This window comes from Diospyros lotus, chromosome 13 (genome assembly GCF_014633365.1).
Source record: "Diospyros lotus cultivar Yz01 chromosome 13, ASM1463336v1, whole genome shotgun sequence".
NCBI classification, from domain to species: domain Eukaryota; kingdom Viridiplantae; phylum Streptophyta; class Magnoliopsida; order Ericales; family Ebenaceae; genus Diospyros; species Diospyros lotus.
Window position 1 is genome coordinate 38,292,660 of NC_068350.1, and position 17,795 is coordinate 38,310,454.

General features: G+C 34.7%; 1 protein-coding gene across 2 annotated transcripts; it reads left to right on the forward strand.

The window, feature by feature from the left end:
- The first annotated feature begins 723 nt into the window (after window positions 1-723).
- Window positions 724-5,718, forward strand: LOC127789022 (protein FAR1-RELATED SEQUENCE 5-like). Of its 2 annotated transcripts, XM_052317761.1 has the most exons (6): window positions 724-886; window positions 2,584-4,760; window positions 4,854-4,991; window positions 5,115-5,232; window positions 5,470-5,506; window positions 5,599-5,718. In XM_052317761.1, the coding sequence occupies exons 1-5, from the start codon at window positions 874-876 to the stop codon at window positions 5,499-5,501; spliced, it is 2,478 nt and encodes an 825-aa protein (XP_052173721.1). In that variant the 5' UTR covers window positions 724-873; the 3' UTR covers window positions 5,502-5,506; window positions 5,599-5,718. The 2 variants fall into 2 exon arrangements, with proteins under 2 accessions (XP_052173721.1, XP_052173720.1); XM_052317760.1 differs by having other exon boundaries at window positions 724-4,760.
- Window positions 5,719-17,795: the final 12,077 nt, after the last annotated feature.

Here is a 17,795-nt window from a genome sequence, read left to right on the forward strand (position 1 = left end):
AGATGTTGATGGCTGGAACAACGAAGGTGAACAATAATAGAGGCAGTAAGAGAGGTGAATGATGAATAAGGTGGTTGCATTGGTGGCAAACAATGATGAGAACGAGAAAAGAAAAAAGGGATAGAAAGAAAAAGAGAGAAAAAAGAACAAGATAGAGGTGTAGGCAGCGACTGAAATGGTGGAGGTGACTACATCGGTGGCAAATGACTGTGGCTACAATGAGAAAAGAAAGAGAGGGGAGAGAGGGGGGGGGGAATGCATGAGAAAGTAGATATCAAATTGGGGATACTGAATTTGAGGGTAAATTTATAATTAAGATGGGGAATAAATTTGTAATTAGAGTAGAGTTGTAACCCTCAAATTGTGCAAGTAGCATTTTTTGGTAGTGATAGATGTCTTTTCACTGGAGAAGGAGTTCTTTTATAAAGTCAGACAAACTTACAGAATAGAGATTAAAAGACTAAAATGTCATCACCTACATTATATTAAAAAAAGTGCAATGTAATGTGGGTGAGGACATTTTAATCTTTTAGCACCTATTTTGTAAGTCTATTTGTCAACTTATCTGACTTTCGATAAATTTTTTTCTCGGAGAAATACTATCTGCAGATCTTGGATAACACCTTAGTTGACACCTCCAAAATATCGTGATATTTTAATTTTAAAGTATCGCGATATTTTCAATTAAATAAACAGCTCTAAACCAAAATACCAGCCCTAAAATCGGCTCCTTTCTTCCCACTCGCCCAAAATTCATCCTTCTTGCTCATACTCTCTTGAATCCCCACCCAACAAAGAAGACAAAGTTTGAATCCCTATCTGCACCGGTCCCGCCTACGTCGCCGGCGAGCTCGAAGACGAAGGAAACCCCCAATGAGTGACGTAGGTATGTTTGATTTTTTTCCCAAATCTGCCACTGTGTCGTTTTTTCCTTGGCATCAATGTCGTTTTTTCTTTAGAAATATGTGAAGCAGATTGAGTATTGATTCTACAGTTAAAAGTGTTCTGATTATTGATTCTACATTGTTGTATCAACCATCATGATGAATTGAACGTTATGGTCTTCTGTTTTATTTTATTTTTTTATTTTGTGTCTTGTTTTGGATGTATCCTCCCCATCAATGGTGTTTTTGTTTCTGAGAGTGAAGGGCTTTCAAAATCTTGGGATCAATTGGATAATGTATCCGTATGTCATTGTTCTGGAAGGATGAGTTGTGGAAGATTCTCGGAGGATAATAACTTGGAAGTTCTCCTTCATCCAAAAATAAATGTTTATATGTTGAAGTTTGAACTTTGTCTAGGGATTGAGTAATCTCCTCAACCTGTTTAGCATTAAAGGTTTTCCTTTTATCTACAATTGGTTTCAAGTTTGCATAATTAGTGGAGTTACGTTAGGTAGCTGATAATCAAAGCAAAAATTATTGGATCTTTGTCATGTGTTCAAGACAAAATGCCATTGGGGCTAACACTTGCAATGCTTTGTATCTCGCTCTAGTGCTAAGAAAATAAGTTAGGCTTGTTTAACTATTGTGCTATGTAGTGATAAATTTGCAAGGGTTCTTGTGTTGCATTTTATAAATGGATGCAAGCAAAAAAAGTTAACCCAAGACCAGATGCTTAGAGTTGTTGATTAGGGAGCGAGAATTTATGCAATCAATCTCATATAATGTGATTAAGGTTTGAGACAATGATGATGTTTTTGTTCTATGTATTATTGGTGCTTGTAGGGGTTTAGAGGGGAGACGAGTTGATTTTATTTGTTCTATGTATATCCAATGGCTATAATACACCCTCCATATATATGTTTTTTCATATCAAGGGAAATAATCCTTTGTGCATGCTCATTACTAGTCTAGCACACTCTAATTGTTGTAACAGAAATGAGAATTCAATTTAGCTAGTTTGGATGTAGTCCATTGAGTTTCTTTGTTTGCAATTGAAGAACTTGTGATACCCTGGATTTCCTGAATTGGGCTCTGAGTGTGTTTTGAGTACTCAGGTGATGTTAGCTTAAATTGACCATTTTTGTCAAAAATGTGGGACTGACTGCTACTCTGTCTTGAGCTTTATATATTATTTCTCTCCTGCCTTCTATAATGAAAGTGACTCTCTCTCTCTCTGGTTGCTTGATTGATTTTGCTGAATCACTTGCTCGAGTCAGAATCCCTGATCATGATGCACGTTGGTAGTTATGATTTGCTTCAATTGCTGCTTTTCTGTTCATTCTCCTTAGGCTGAACTTATAGTTTTGTCCCTGTTGGACTGTTCATTAATTTGTTTTTTTGTACTTGGTTGGTTGGTTGGTTCTACTGTGGTGTCGTAAATATTGATTTATTTGGTACAAAGTGGATTCGGACTTTAGTGATAGGATTGCTAATTTTCTCGGTTTGTTACCATGAAAATTTCTCTAAATGGTAACTTTTTCACTTAAAATTAGAGAAAAATGCAAATTATTCAAATGTGGTTTGCTTGATTTATGAGAAAATTAGTGATAAAAAACAAGAAAAACAGAATGTATGTGGATAATGCAAATTATGCAGCTAACATTGTATTCTCATATGATTGTACCTTGTTTTGATCTAGGAAATAATATTGTGCTTGCGGAATCTTTTGAAAATAATGAGGAAATTTTCAAAGATAATGAGGAAATTTTCGAAAATAATGAGTGTCATGCGTTAAATGACGAATTGCCAGGAGAGCATAGTGATCTTGTCCCTAAGGTTGGAATGAAGTTTAATAACGAGAATGAAGTTTTTGAATTTTACAAAAGATATGCTTATCATGTGGGTTTTCCTGTTAAAAAAAGAAGTTCAAAGAAGGATGATGATGGGGTGGTAATATATGCAGCATATGCATGTAGTCGAGAAGGCAAAAGAACTAGTAAAACTAGCACCTCTCTTAAGCCTCGACCAACTATTCAATTAGGGTGTAAAGCTAGGATGACAGCCTGTTCAGATGTTTTAGGAACATGGCAAATAAGCACAGTCCATCTTGAGCATAACCATAAAACAAGTCCTACCAAATCTAGGTTGTATCGATGCAATAGACAGTTGAGCGAACATGTGAAGCGGAAGCTTGAAATGAATGATATAGCTGGAATTCCATTACACAAAAGTTATAACTCAATTGTTGTTGAAGCTGGTGGACATGAGAAGCTGACGTTTGTGGAAAAGGATTGCAGAAATTACATTGATAAAGTTAGGAGGTTAAGAAGTGGGGAAAGAGATGTTGTTGTTCTTCAAGCTTACTTTTTGAAAATGCAAGCCCTTTGTCCGGGCTTTTACTTTAGTGTGGATTTAGATGAAAAGTGTCAATTGAAGAACGCATTTTGGGCTGATAATAGGTGTAGACATGCATACAAGGAATTCAACGATGTTGTGACATTTGACACCACATACCTAACCAATAGGTATGACATGCCGTTTGCTCCATTCGTTGGTGTAAATCACCACGGACAGTCGACATTGCTTGGGTGTGGTATAGTTTCCAATGAAGACACCGAGACTTTTGTGTGGTTGTTTAGGACATGGCTTGAGTGCATGGAAGATCAGGCTCCCGCAGGAATAATCACTGATCAGGATAGGGCTATACAAAATGCAATTGAGATAGTCTTCCCTAATACGAAACATAGATGGTGTTTATGGCATATATTGAAGAAGTTGTCTGAAAATTTTGAGAACCATAGGTGTAAGGCTTTAATTCTTTCTGTCGTACATGATGTGGTCTTTGAATCACAGAGTCCTGAAGAATTTGAGCAGGGTTGGAGTTCAATGATTGAAAAATATACACTGCATGATAACGATTGGTTGTTTGGACTTTATAGAGAAAGAGGTCGTTGGGTACCATGTTTCTTGAAAACTAGTTTTTGGGCAGGGATGTCAATAACGCAGCGGAGTGAGGGTATGAATGCATTCTTAGATGGATATGTACACTCGAAAACCTCATTGAAGCAATTTGTTGAACAGTATGAGCGAGCATTGAGGTGTAAAGTTGAAAAGGAGTTTCAGGCAGACGTGAAATCATTTTCTCAGATGGTCCCATGTGCATCAAGGTATGTGATGGAGAAACAATTTCAAGAAGTGTACACAATTTCAAAATTCAAGGAGTTTCAGGAAGAGTTCACTGGAAAGATGTATTGCGAGGTTGTGTCTACTGAAGAGGGACCATTGGGTACGAGGTACAACATACGAGAAGATATCATCTTTGACGAAAGAGTAAAGGAAAAAAAGTTTGCAGTTGTGTTTGAGAAAGAGAAATGTGAAATTGTTTGCAGTTGTCACATGTTCGAGTTTAGGGGAATAATTTGCAGACATGTTGTCACAGTATTAATCCGAAATGGTGTGAGATCAATTCCTGAAAGGTATGTCTTAAGGCGATGGAGGAGAGATGTGAGTAGATCTTACACGCGGGTTAAAATCAATTATAACGGTTTGATGTGTACTCCTGGGCAATTAAGATACGATGAACTGTGCAGTGCGCTTGCCAAAGTAGCAAACTTGGTACCGGATGACGAAGAACGAACACGGGCGACTAAGGAATGGATCGAATCTCAATTGAATGCATTGATCATGTCCAATGCGAAGCCAAGCTCTGATAGTAATATCTATTCTCAACACAGTGTACAAGCAAGCTCTGATTGTGGAGAGGTAGAAATAGTTTCAAGTGGTCAAATTTTGGATCCAAGATGCTCGCAAGCAAAGGAAGTCCCTAGGAAGCTTCGCGAAAAAGACCCATTGGAAACAAGTACCAAGAAAGTTAAGGTATGTTTTAATTTATTTTTTTACTTACCTCAAAACAAGGTGTAGTGCTTGAATTCCCGATTGTAATGGTTGTTACTTTCGTTTGATGTATAGGTGAGATCTTCGAAATCAAATAAAAGCAAGGCCCCACAGCAAAATATAGTTCAAGATGCTCAAGCATTCAATCAATCTTTTTCACAAGAAGCACACTATCACGTGCTTACACCAATCTCATACCCACAATCATTGATGGTAAGTACTTGGATAAGATTAGGGTAATAATATAATTTATCTTTTTTAATTATTCACAATCTCGTTTAGGTTATATCTTTGTACTTTGCATGCATCTTTTGCAGTTAATCTCTTTCATTGCAGGGTGCTCCCTATCAAACTTGGAATGCAGCTCAGGGAGTGGATATTGTGCCTACTTTTGGTAGGGCTCAGTCCTTGATGCCAATGTGCACGCCCCATCCACGGCCTGATGATAATCAAGGTGAGACAATGATCTAGATATTTTCCAAAATATTGTCCTCAGTAAAAAGTTTTGCTTCTTTAATTATTCGGTGGTGGTGGTGGTGGTTTAACAGCCCATTTAGACTATTAAGTCTGATAAATTGTAATAGATATTTTATTTCATGTGCGCAATGCCAATCAATAATTTATTAATATCCTTTTGTTTTGGGTAAGAGTGACCAGTTGCTATTGGTTTGTTTCTTGTTTCATTTTGCAGGCTCTCTCTATCATGGCAATAATATGGGCTAGCTGCTGTAAGTTTTTTATTTTTAATTTTATTTATCTTACACTTTAATCAAATTGACCTTAATCTCAGAAAGCTGTTATTTATTTTTATTTTTTACAGTTCATTTCCAGTGTCTTTGTATCCACATGTAGTCTAACTCAGAGACCGATCAAAGGAAGGAATGTGTTTGTATTGAGAAGCTGTTGAAAACAAATGAATCAATTGTGTTGTTTTTAATCACTTTAACAGCCGTATTGGAACCATCACACCAAGTTTTGAAAGCTGGGAAAGGAGAAATTATAAAAGCCACGAAATTGAAGATGAATTAACAAAGCCATGTTTGCTTCGTTCACTTTGTTGACATTTTCCTTTTGGTTCTCCACTTTGTTAACAAATCATATATGTGTATGCATACATACAATACGTACATCTATATGATATGGGTCACAATTAATATTTTTTTCAGAATTTAAGGGTGTGTTTGATTACATTATTTAGAATTTAATTTTAGGTAATATTACCTAGAAAACAAAAATCACTCAACTCCATTAAAAAATGAATTTCATGGAAATAAGCTTTAAATGTTTGTACTATATATATTTTTTCATAGAAAAGTTAAGAGTGTTTGATTGTTTCCATAGAAAATGTGTAATTATGATAAATGTGTGTAATCAAACACACTCTAAAGGTGTGTTTGATTGCATTACTTAGAATTTAATTCTATATAATATTGCTTAGAAAACAAAAATTACTCTACCTTATTGGAAAATGAATTTTATGAAAAGAAACTTTAAATATTTGTATCATATATATTTTTTCATAGAAAAATTAAGAGTATTTGATTATTTTTCATAATAAATGTGTGCAATCAAACACACTCTAAGTGTATCAAAATGTCAAAAATTGTATTCATGTTTTAGCATTGATTTAGACACAAGCATCAAGATAATTAATTATTATTAAACAAGAAACGTATTTATATCATTTAGATGAAAATACATTAACATATAAGCAATCCAATCCAAATACTTTTCCAATATATTTCATGCTTTTCGATTGTTTATACACTGATTACATTAAAGTTAAATATTTGGAGCTATTTTCTTCATTTTTCATCAATCATAAAATCAACATACAACAACTCAACCCTAACATTATCTAACTTTTAACAAACATAATTTTTTCAATTGAAGCTTCATTTTCAATTGATTTTTTTTTTTTTCATAATACACCTATAATCTTTCTCAAGGTTTAGTATCTCTTATTTTCTCTTGAAGTTTTTTTTCTTCAAAAATTCTCGCTTTGTTCTTGTAGTATTCTCTCATTTTGAATCATTTCTACCATATTACATTTCATGACATTCAACTTATCCAACAAATTTCTACATAATGTTTTCTTACGAGTAATGCGTTCGTTATTAATCCATTGAAATCATCTACAATGATCATTATGTCCGTCAAACCATTCAACAATAAATTATATTCACATTAATAGTTTTTTCATTTATAAGATAACAAATTACTTTCTAAAATCAACGCTTCAAAAATTTTCTTCCATGATTAGACTTATTCCATGATGTGTATCATCAAATAAATACACTATGTTCACACACAACTCTTTGATACAAGGTAGAGGAGTTCAATTTTTTGATACAAGACAGAGGAGTTGATTGAACCTCTGCCCATTTTTAAATTAGAAGTCATCTTAGACAGTAAAATTTGATTCAGTTAAATGATTGTAATTAAAAGGTTTTAACATTATTAATATTCTCTAATTTATACCCTATAAAATATGTAAACAAAATTATTAAACATTACAAATTTATACACTATAATGTTGTCAGTCTTCGGAATGCCCAAGAACAAGTCTGATGAAAATGCTATCAGCCTACACCTCCAATGAAAACTCAAGATGGGTGTAGCTCAAGACCACAATCATGATCAGGAACATCTCTAACCAGTATAAGCTCCTTCTTCTTGTTTTTTGAGATGATTATCCTTGCACGGTCCCTGATACTCGTGTCTATAATTATGTCAGGAGAGATAAATTGTAAGTTAAACTTTTGATTCTTGCACAAGGCAAGGATTGAATTCACAACTCACAAGATTGCCCTCGTTCTTCTTGTTTCTTCATATTATGTCTGGTGGTTAATCTCATATGGATCAATACAAGAATTATATATATATATATATGTTTTTTTTCAACTTTTGGGGGGTGGAATGATACTTCCAAGTCTTGTCTTTGCTACATATATATATATATATATACATACATACATACACGATATGATATGCAAAATTACTGTGTTATCTCTCATTTAATGTTAGAATGAGCGTTGATGATCATTTCATCCCCCACCCCTTCCCCCAAATCGCACTGCACCATATCATTACACTCTACTTTACTGGCACTGCTCTGAACACTTGACGCATATGTTTACATTACAACAAAATAAGAAATTACTGTACTGAAAGTAGCACTTTATCTTTAAAAGCTTACTTAGCTGAAGCATTTTTATACGTTTCATGTGAAATCATTCATACACGTAATGGAAAAGATGAAGAACATGAGCATTGCAGGAATCATGCACGTAATAGAGGCTAAAACCCCCCAAAATAATTTCTATTCTAAGCATACACCTAGCTAACTGGAAATGCAATGCATAGCAAAAGAACAAAAAAATAAAGAAATCCAGACAAAACCACCAAAAAGATTGGACTTTTTCTTTTTCTCTTTTTGGACTTACTACCAGCAAGATCTGATCCAAAAAGACATCACAAAAGAGAACCACAAAGACGAGAAGAGTAGCATACTCGCGGAATCAAACGCAAGTAGCACCAGAGGGTTACTGATCTGCAGCTAGTGCTGGCTCAAGGCACCCTCAAAGTAGAAGGGGCCAAAATAAATGAGAAGACCAAGAGATTGAAGACGGGAGGTGCTGGATCTACGTCGTCAGAGAGCCGGAGGAGACTAACAGAGGAGAAGCTAGTGAGAGAGAGAGAGAGAGAAATGGGAGGGGGGGGAGACACCAAAGGTCGGGAGGAGACGCACGCAGGATGACAACAAATGCCGGAGAGAGAGAGAGAGCGGACCAAAGGACGCTAGAGGTGTAGCAGACGCGATCACGCATTCATGCAAAAGAGAGAAAGAGAGAAGTGATGCTAGAAGATCGAGGATGAGAGGAAGGACACCAAGGGATGCCCAATGTCGAAGGTGGTGGAGGACCGAGGATGGGAGGAATGAGTCCAAGGGACATAGTTGTAGTAACGAGTCAAATGGACACCGGATGGCTGAATGTGGAGGAAAGACAGTCACCATAATGAGCCCAAGGGACACTGGACGACCAGAGGTGGAGGAGCAAATCACAGTCAGCCGATGAGGAGATGCCGGAAGACTAACGTCGGAGATGGTGGAGGACTGAGGACGAGAGAAAGAGAGAGATGCGATGATTTTAGGGTTTTGTAATTGAACATTTGAATGAAGTTAGGGTAGATTTATAATTGAACAATTGGAGGTGTCAACCACCTAGTGGTGATCCGTGTGTTGAGAATATACAATTCTTTGTTGAAAATTAAAGAAAATTAAATTTGGATTTAAAAAAAACATTAAGTGCGAAATACCTTTTCAAATACAAATTTTTGCTTTTTATTTCATTGATCTTCAACTGCGATCACTACTAAAAGCAGCTAATATCCACCACCCGAGTCTCGCCACAATCAAGAGAGAATAAGAACTCTTTTGTGAAAGTCAAATCTTGTGTTTTTTTATTTATTGTGTCTTGTTTGGCGCGCCCTTAACGCCCTTTTCATAAGGGAGAGCCCCTGCCATTTGCTATGATTCCAAATTAAATTTGGATTAAATCAAAATAATCATTATAATTTTAACACATTATCCCATGTAAATTGATGCCTCGAGAAAGTCGAGCCCACGAACCGAGTCCCATCAACAAAAATTGATTTGCAAAATGTCAAAATTGTCGAATACCAAGTCACATAATATATACAGAAAAGGGATTTTATTTCATTCACAATAATCAGTTACAATTTTTAGGCATAGAATTGGCAACAATTGAGCAAAACAAACCAAACCAACTCACAATGCCACTTCCCATCCCTTTTCTTATGGCTTGTATTGGCCTTTTAGTGGAAGTAAACCGCGACGAGCGACAAGAGCGAGGCTCCAACCAAAGAACCAACGACAGGCAGGGCGGAGGCGGTGGCGCCACTGGTGGCTGAGGGTGCAGGGGCGGGGGCTGCAGCCTCGGCGAAGGCGGCGCTCACGGAGGCAGCCGCGACGAGGGCGGCACAGGCGATCTTCTTCATCTCCATGATGATAAAAATGGTGAAACAGCTGAAACCCGCCTGAGAAATGAAGAAAGATGCGCTTGCTGGTGATGAAGGCGGCCTGAAGAACAATGGGGATGGTGGCTGGGCCTTTATAGGAAGAGCTGAATTGCTTCTATAGGTTTACGTGTATGGCATTGCATGGGATTAGGGTTTTTAATGGTGTAGAATTAGTCAATGGAGCACATTATTTGGGGGCATTGTTTGACGATGACCAACCTTAATTATCAGTTGGGTTCACTAAAGATCAGGCCTAATTAAAACCAACTATAAGGAATATTAGGGTTTAATAATGATTTGATCTAAAAATTTCTCAAAACTAACCAAGATCAAGAAGGCAAAAAAAAAAAAAAAAATCACATAAATAAGTGTGAATTTTGGTTGGAAGCACTACAAAAAAATGGTTTATTTGAGACAGATTTTGGATCCTCAAAAAAATGCTCATCAGAAAGGTTTGCAAAGGATTTTAGACGGATTTTGATGACCATTTTTTTTCTTTTGTAATTTGAGACAGATTTTCAAATGAATATTTGAGATGGATCTTGTGGTAAATTTTTTTCATATGTGGTTAGAGATGTATTTTCAAATGAATTTTTTTTTTAGTCTGTGCTTTGAGACAGATTGTTAGACAGATTTTATGGATGAATTTTGTAACGAATGGATAAAATTCATAGGATTTGTTTTGTAAAATTCATAAGTAAGTGTGAATTTCTTTTGTGCTTTCATGGACGTTAATTTTTTATTATTAATGACTTTAGAATCAAACTCTTTAACAAATTAAGTTAGAAGAATTTGGATGTGTAATCTACACAATAGGATACAATTGTGTTAACCATTCAACCCTAGTTGATCTTTAATGTAATTTTTCCTTTTCCAATTCAATTTTCAAAATATTGCATAAAGTCCAATTTATTATTTAACACTTATAATATATATTTTTTTTCTTTTTCTTTTTCAATATAAAGAAAACAAAAACAACAAACTATAAGTAGTGTGCGAAAACTCAACACTTAATTTATCCGCTCCCAAAGAACCACAAGCCTTTGTTGGGGATTGCATGGTACGAAGGCGGGGCGATCCTCCTCATTCCAATCCTACATCCCAAATTAACCCCCGCCTTATACCATAATAGTACATCAAAATTGAACTAAATTTTAAACCCAAACCCTAGCACATAGGAACGAGGACAAGGATCTCTATTTTTTGAAAAATGATAGTCAACTTTTTTTATATTAATTAGTTTATAATAGTAGTAAATAAGAAAAAAAATAAAAATTATAAAAAATTACTAATTTAAAAGCATGAAATTGCTTGTTGTTTGAGCATATATATATATATAATATTATATAATTGAAAAATATGATCTTATTTAAAAATATAATTAAATTTATACGTACTATACAAATATAATTTTAGATTTATATATATACTATAAAATGAAACAAATGACGAGAAGACATAGGTAGTCGCTACCCTTTGGAGTCACAAGGAACCTCTAGGTTTTGAATTTTACTTAGAGGTTGTGTTGCTTACTCTTTTTAAAACTAGCTTATAATTTATTTAGTTTTTAAGTTATATAAATCTTAAAAATTGAGTAGCGTTTAAACTGATAACGTATTTAAATAAATGTACTTGAAGTTGTTATTTATATAATTATGTGTTTGGTTTGAAAAAATTGATAAACTACTAGAACTTGACAAAAAGACTAAAATAAATATGTTGCAGAATATAATACAAATAAAATACATAAAAATAAATTATGAATTGATACCCAATTAATAAAATTTTACCATTAGATGTTGATAAATTTTATATAATTATTAAAAAAATATATTAATACAATATATATGTTAAATATATTTGGTTGTTATATATATATATATATATATATAGTGATGGGGGAGTATGCTGACGATAGAGGTGTAGGCGGCTGCTGATGGCGACGGACATGGAGGAAATGAATGACGACGAGGGACAAAGAGGCGACAACCATAAAGGCTGGAGGTGGCAACCGATGAGGATGGGGATGGGACTAGAGGCAATAGCCAACTGCTTCCATGGAGGAGATGGAGGCGTCGACAAAGAAGCTGGGGATGGGTTTGGAAAGAGAGGAAGAATGGATAAAGTGTGTAAATAATTGGAATGTTTGAGGGTAAACTCATCATTTGCTTGATCAACGCAATAAGTTGCTGAGAGCTTATTTGAAAAAGTTGGGAGAGGAGTGGAGCTTTTTGAATAAACTGCTAAAATAACTTGAAAGTTGAGTAGAGTTTAATCTCTTAAATTTTAACAAATGGATAACAAAATAAGTCACATAACTTATAAGCTAAAAGAGTAGTTTTTAAGTAGCTAAACGGGTAAGCCGAACACCCTCTTAGCAAACCATAAACCAACAAACCTTGGCCCATAACGATGAGAATTCCTTTTTTAAAATTATTGACGAGAATCTATCTTTTAGGCATGCTAAACGTAAACTCATAGTTATATCTATGCATAATATTGGCGTGCTATTGATTCTTCTTCCTTTTTCTTAATTTTCTTTTTCTATGTAAAAGATCAAAATTTATAAAATACCAAACTAATATAAATATTCAGAAAAGGGATCTTGTTATTTCATTCAGTCACTTACAATATTAGGGCATGGATTAATTTAGCCCTTTAGCAATTACAACATCTAAGACTCAACATCAGAAGTTGAGAACAAATTCAAAGAGCATGTCCAATGAATCAATCCATTCCCCATTTTTTTTCTTTTTATTTTTTTTTAGGGGGGTCCCTTTTCAATAGCTTGTATTGGCCTTTTAGTTGAAGTAAACAGCGACGAGCGACAAGAGCGAGGCTCCAACCAAAGAACCAACGATAGGCAAGGCCGAGGTGGCGGTGGTGGTGCCGCTGGTGGCTGAGGGTGCGGGGGCAGGGGCTGCAACCTCGGCAAAGGCAGCGCTCATGGAGGCAGTCGCGACGAGGATGGCGCAGGCGATCTTCTTCATTTCCATGATGATAAAAATGATGGAAAAAGCTGAAACCCGCCTTAGAAATGAAGAAGGATGCGCTTGCTGTTGATGAAGAAGGCCTGAAGAACAATGGAGATGGTGGCTGGGCCTTTATAGGAAGTGCTTAGGGCTATATTTAGAGAAAGAAGCAAAAATGTAATTGTTTTAATTTGTTTATGGCTGATGACTAATGGGTTTAAGTGTATGGTTTTGCATGGTGTTAGGGTTTTTAATGGTGCAGAATTAGTCATCAAAAAAGTGCATTTTTGGGGGGATTGGTTCAACTAGATGGAAGGGGTGTTCATTCGATCTAGATCATATCAGACTAGTCCTAAATTGGACCTAATGGGGATTGGGATTTATAAAATTCTAGAATTGAAAACGAGATTAATTAAGATCAAGACTAGATTAAATCGGCTCAATTCTAATCAGTATGAATAGTTTTTTTTTTTTTCTGTTTTTTAATATGATCTTTTTTATAAGAAAAACATATGTATATTATAAGTGTATTTAAATTTTTAAGACTTAATATATTAAATATTATATGTATATTATAAATAAATAATATTATTATATTAATTGCCATCCATTTTTGGTCTTAAACTAATCCCCCTAATTCAACTAGCTAGATAAAAAATTAGTTAAATCCAACGATTGGAATGATTGAACCAAAATTTAAACATTGCTACATGAAACCTTATTTGTTGGCTTTAATAAATCAAAATCAAACCTAAACATGAATATTAGGGTTCAAATTTGACAATTTCAGTTATTTTAGTTTGATTCAATCTCAATATTGAAAAAATCGAAAAAATCGAACCGATCAAAATATCAAAAACGACATCGTTTTTACACTTTGTTATTTCAATTTTCTGGTTTCTTTGGTTTTTTCAGATTTTTTTTTCAGTTGGTTTGGTTGTTTTGAATTTTTTCTAGTTTGTTCAATTTAAGAATCTATTCAGTTGGTTTGGTTCGATTTTTAACACATGTTCAATCTATTCGATTTAAGTAATTTGGTCGATTCAGTAACCAAATCAATCAAATACTCACCCCTAACCCGTACAAAGAATAATTTTTTTCATAATTAAATGAACTAATTAACTCTCATGCATGGACTACTAATCAAAGTACAAAGAATAATTTTTTTCATAATTAAATGAACTAATTAACTCTCATGCATGGACTACTAATCAAAGAACATTGACGAACCATGTTTTGTAATTAGAAGACTTAAGATTTATAGCTAACTCTTTAATTTATTGTACTTTAGTTGATTAAGGGTTGATTAATAAACCCTAATATAGATTCCTAGGTTCGATTTTAATTTGATGAACCCTACAGATAATGTTCCACATTGTCCAACAATACCCCCAAAAAATGGGGCTCCATTGATGACTAATTCTGCACCATTAAAAACCCTAACACCATGCAAAACCATACACTTAAACCATCTCAGTCATCAGCCATAAGCAAATTAAAACAACTACATTTTTGCTTCTTTCTCTAAATATAGCCCTAAGATCTTCCTATAAAGGCCCAGCCACCATCTCCATTGTTCTTCAGGCCGCCTCCCACCCTTCATCAACAGCAAGCGCATCTTTCTTCATTTCTAAGGCGGGCCTCAGTTTTTTCCACCATTTTTATCATCATGGAGATGAAGAAGATTGCCTGCGCCGTCCTCGTCGTGACCGCCTCCATGAGCGCGGCCTTCGCCGAGGTTGCAGCCCCCGCCCCCGCACCCTCAGCCACCAGTGGCGCCACCACCACCACCTCGGCCTTGCCTGTCGTTGGTTCTTTGGTTGGAGCCTCGCTTTTGTCGCTCGTCGCTGTTTACTTCGACTAAAAGGCCAATACAAGCTATCGAAAAGGGACCCCCCTAAAAAAAAAAAAAAAAAGAAAAAAATGGGAAATGGATTGATTCATTTGACATGCTCTTTGAATTTGTTGTCAACTTCTGATGTTCGATCAGTCTTAGATGTTGTAATTGCCAAAGGGCTAAATCCATGCCTAATATTGTAAGTGGTAGTGAATGAAATAAGAAGATCCCTTTTCTGCAACAACTTGATTAATTTTGCTTTCTTTCCCGATCGATTACGAACAATTAATTAATACCCTAATGGCTGCTCAATGATCTGTATCTAAATAACATTTCTGTACAATAAAAACAGAGGTGAAACAACCCAACATATATGACTCGGCTTCATTGAATTCCATCCCCCCCAAAGCCCCAAAAATAGAGAATAGATCAAACAGGAAAAGAAGAGAAATATTAGAATAAAAACATATATAACTAAGGAAGAACAGAAGTTAAGTTTACTCGAACTAATCGAATTGAACCGAATCAATCAAACTTCTTGCATCGGTTCAGTTTGGTTAGTTAATTTTTGTTAAAAGTTCGATTTTTGATTTGATTTTTAGATTAGAAGAATTGAACTAATTAAAATGACTTAATTTTAAAACAATGTTGATTTGATATTTATAAAACGATGTCATTTTCTTCGATTTTGTGTGTTTTCTATCGATTATTTCAGTTTTCTTTGATTTTTTTTGCGTTTCTTCTATTTAATCAGTTCAATTCGTTTTATATGGTTTGAATTCGATTTTTTCAATTATTGGTTAGTTTGACTTTTCATGTTAATTAGCTGGTTCTGTCCGATTTTACTCCGTGATTCAGTTTAATTAATTAGTAGATAATTTTAGTCTGTTCGGTAACCGAATCAAGTCAACAAACCGTTTACACTCCCCTATATATAACATGATAAATTCTCATGACTCTATTGCCAATTTCGCAATGGATCAACACTCTTTAAAGAAGCTTTGAACAACTATGTAGGAAAGATGAATCCCAAACTTGAACTCAATGGAAAAGACGAGCAATAAAAAGCCTAAAATATGATTTAAAAACAAAAAAAGGTAATTGTGCATTGTCAAAAGCTGCTCTATTCCTTTTTAGGCAAGAGATCCAAGTGTAACCCTAATATACCAAAATTTTTGGGGCCTCTTCCTAGCTAGAAATGAAACCTCCCCATTTGTCAAATAAGTTCCAAATATGATGGGGGGATTAACCCAACATATAAACCCCACCAATTAAACACTTCACACCACAAGCTCCAACTTATCTCATGAAAAGGGCAAAACAATATTATATATATATATATATATATCCACATCAAGAATATCCTTAGTAGCCAAATTTTCCTTAGTGTTTAATCCCTATTGAGTAATGCCAATGCATAAAAATCTCCACTTTATATACATGGTGTTGTTGCAGCCTGAGAATCAATTTATATATAGAAAAAAATAACTCAATCCTCAGGAGTTGTCTCATAAATTACACAAAAATGAAAATAGAAAATGAATATGACAAGAAATAGAAACAGGAAAATGATATTTTTCAAAAAAAATAAGAAACAAGGAGAAACACATAAATAAAAAAAATATAAGGGTTTTTTTTATAAATATAATTTTTAATATAAAAAATTATAAAAATAATTATTTAATCAAATATAAACATAAATTTCATCATTCATTTAAGCAAACATAAACACAAGTTGCTTTTGTCCCTATAAGGTAGTTGCTAAAATATCATAGAGGGAATTGCTTTTGTTTTTAATGTAATCATGGAACAACGATGTGTTTTTAATATTATAAAATGACCCTTAAAATATTTCTAAAATTACATAAACGGTCTGAAAATGTGTTTTTAGTGTTTCAAGATAGGAAACATTTTGAAAATGACTCCATTTTAGTGTTGTCATGGACTTCAGTGATACTAAGATTTCAATGCTAAAGTTGATTAGATATTGACAAAATTATAGAGATGGTAAACCATCCTCTCTTTTATTAATAATTTTCTACTAATGCTTGTTTTTGTTATATTTGTAACTTTTATTTTGTATCTTTAAACCATGATTCATTCTTTTTTTTCTCAAGCTCATATCTTAAAAGGAAAAGATAAAAGTTCTATCTATTTTTTAGTTAATAGGATGATTTGCTAATTTTTAATTTTGTATCTTTGGATCATAATTAAATTTATACCCTAATTTCTTTAATAAATAAAAACACGTACCAATTCAACTCGCGATCCAACCATTGACCCTTTACCCTCTTTCCTTTCGATTTGAGGCTCGGTTCGATTTTCTAAATATTAACATATATGTAACATTTTTTATCACTTTTTCTTTCTTTTTCAAATCTTATTGGACACTTTGGATTAATTTCTACCCCATTTGGAAACCCTAACTCCATGCAAAACCATGCACGTACGTATACATTGAACAATTCAAAGCTGATTTCGAGGCCAACTTTCAATCTCCCCCACAAAGAAGCCATAAACAAATAACTGAATTTGCTTCTTCTTCTTCTTCTTCTCTAAACATAGCTTCCATGGCTTCCTATAAGAACCCACCCTCCATCACCATTTTTCTTCAGGCCTGCATCAACAGAACTGCATCATTCTTCGTCTCCAAAGCGGGTTATATATATATATATATATATATTCTCGGTTTCTCCCGCAATTACTTTGATCATCATGGAAATGAAGAAGATTGCCTGCGCCGTCCTTGTCTCTGCGGCCTCCATGAGCGCCGCCTTCGCCGAGGTTGCAGCCCCCGCACCAGGGCCGGCAGCCACCAGCGACGCCGCCTCGGCTTTGCCGGTTGTTGGCTCTCTGATCGGAGCCTCGCTCCTATCATTTGCTGCCATGTGTTTCAACTAAATGGCCCAATTAATTAATGGAAGCAGAAGAGAAGGAAGATGGCAGAGTTGTGGAGTGTTTGTTTCGATATGATCTTCTGATCTTTTGTTGTCAATTTATTTTTGATGTTTATGTTATGGCCATTTGTGCTTGGTTGGATTCCATTGGTGAAGAAGGCATTCCAATAAAAGCAGCGTACTTCTGCTCTCTCTCTCTCTCTCTCTCTCTCATGGTCCCATTAACATTCATACATGAGGAAAATTGGTAAAATATATATTTTAATCC

Excerpts from the sequence above, each read along its gene's own strand:
- LOC127789022 (XM_052317760.1), top strand. The coding sequence starts at position 2,517 with ATGTGGATAATGCAAATTATGCAGCTAACATTGTATTCTCATATGATT. Across the intron at positions 4,992-5,114 it reads CATACCCACAATCATTGATG|GGTGCTCCCTATCAAACTTG; the intron begins GTAAGTACTTGG and ends CTTTCATTGCAG. Across the intron at positions 5,233-5,469 it reads ACGGCCTGATGATAATCAAG|GCTCTCTCTATCATGGCAAT; the intron begins GTGAGACAATGA and ends TTCATTTTGCAG.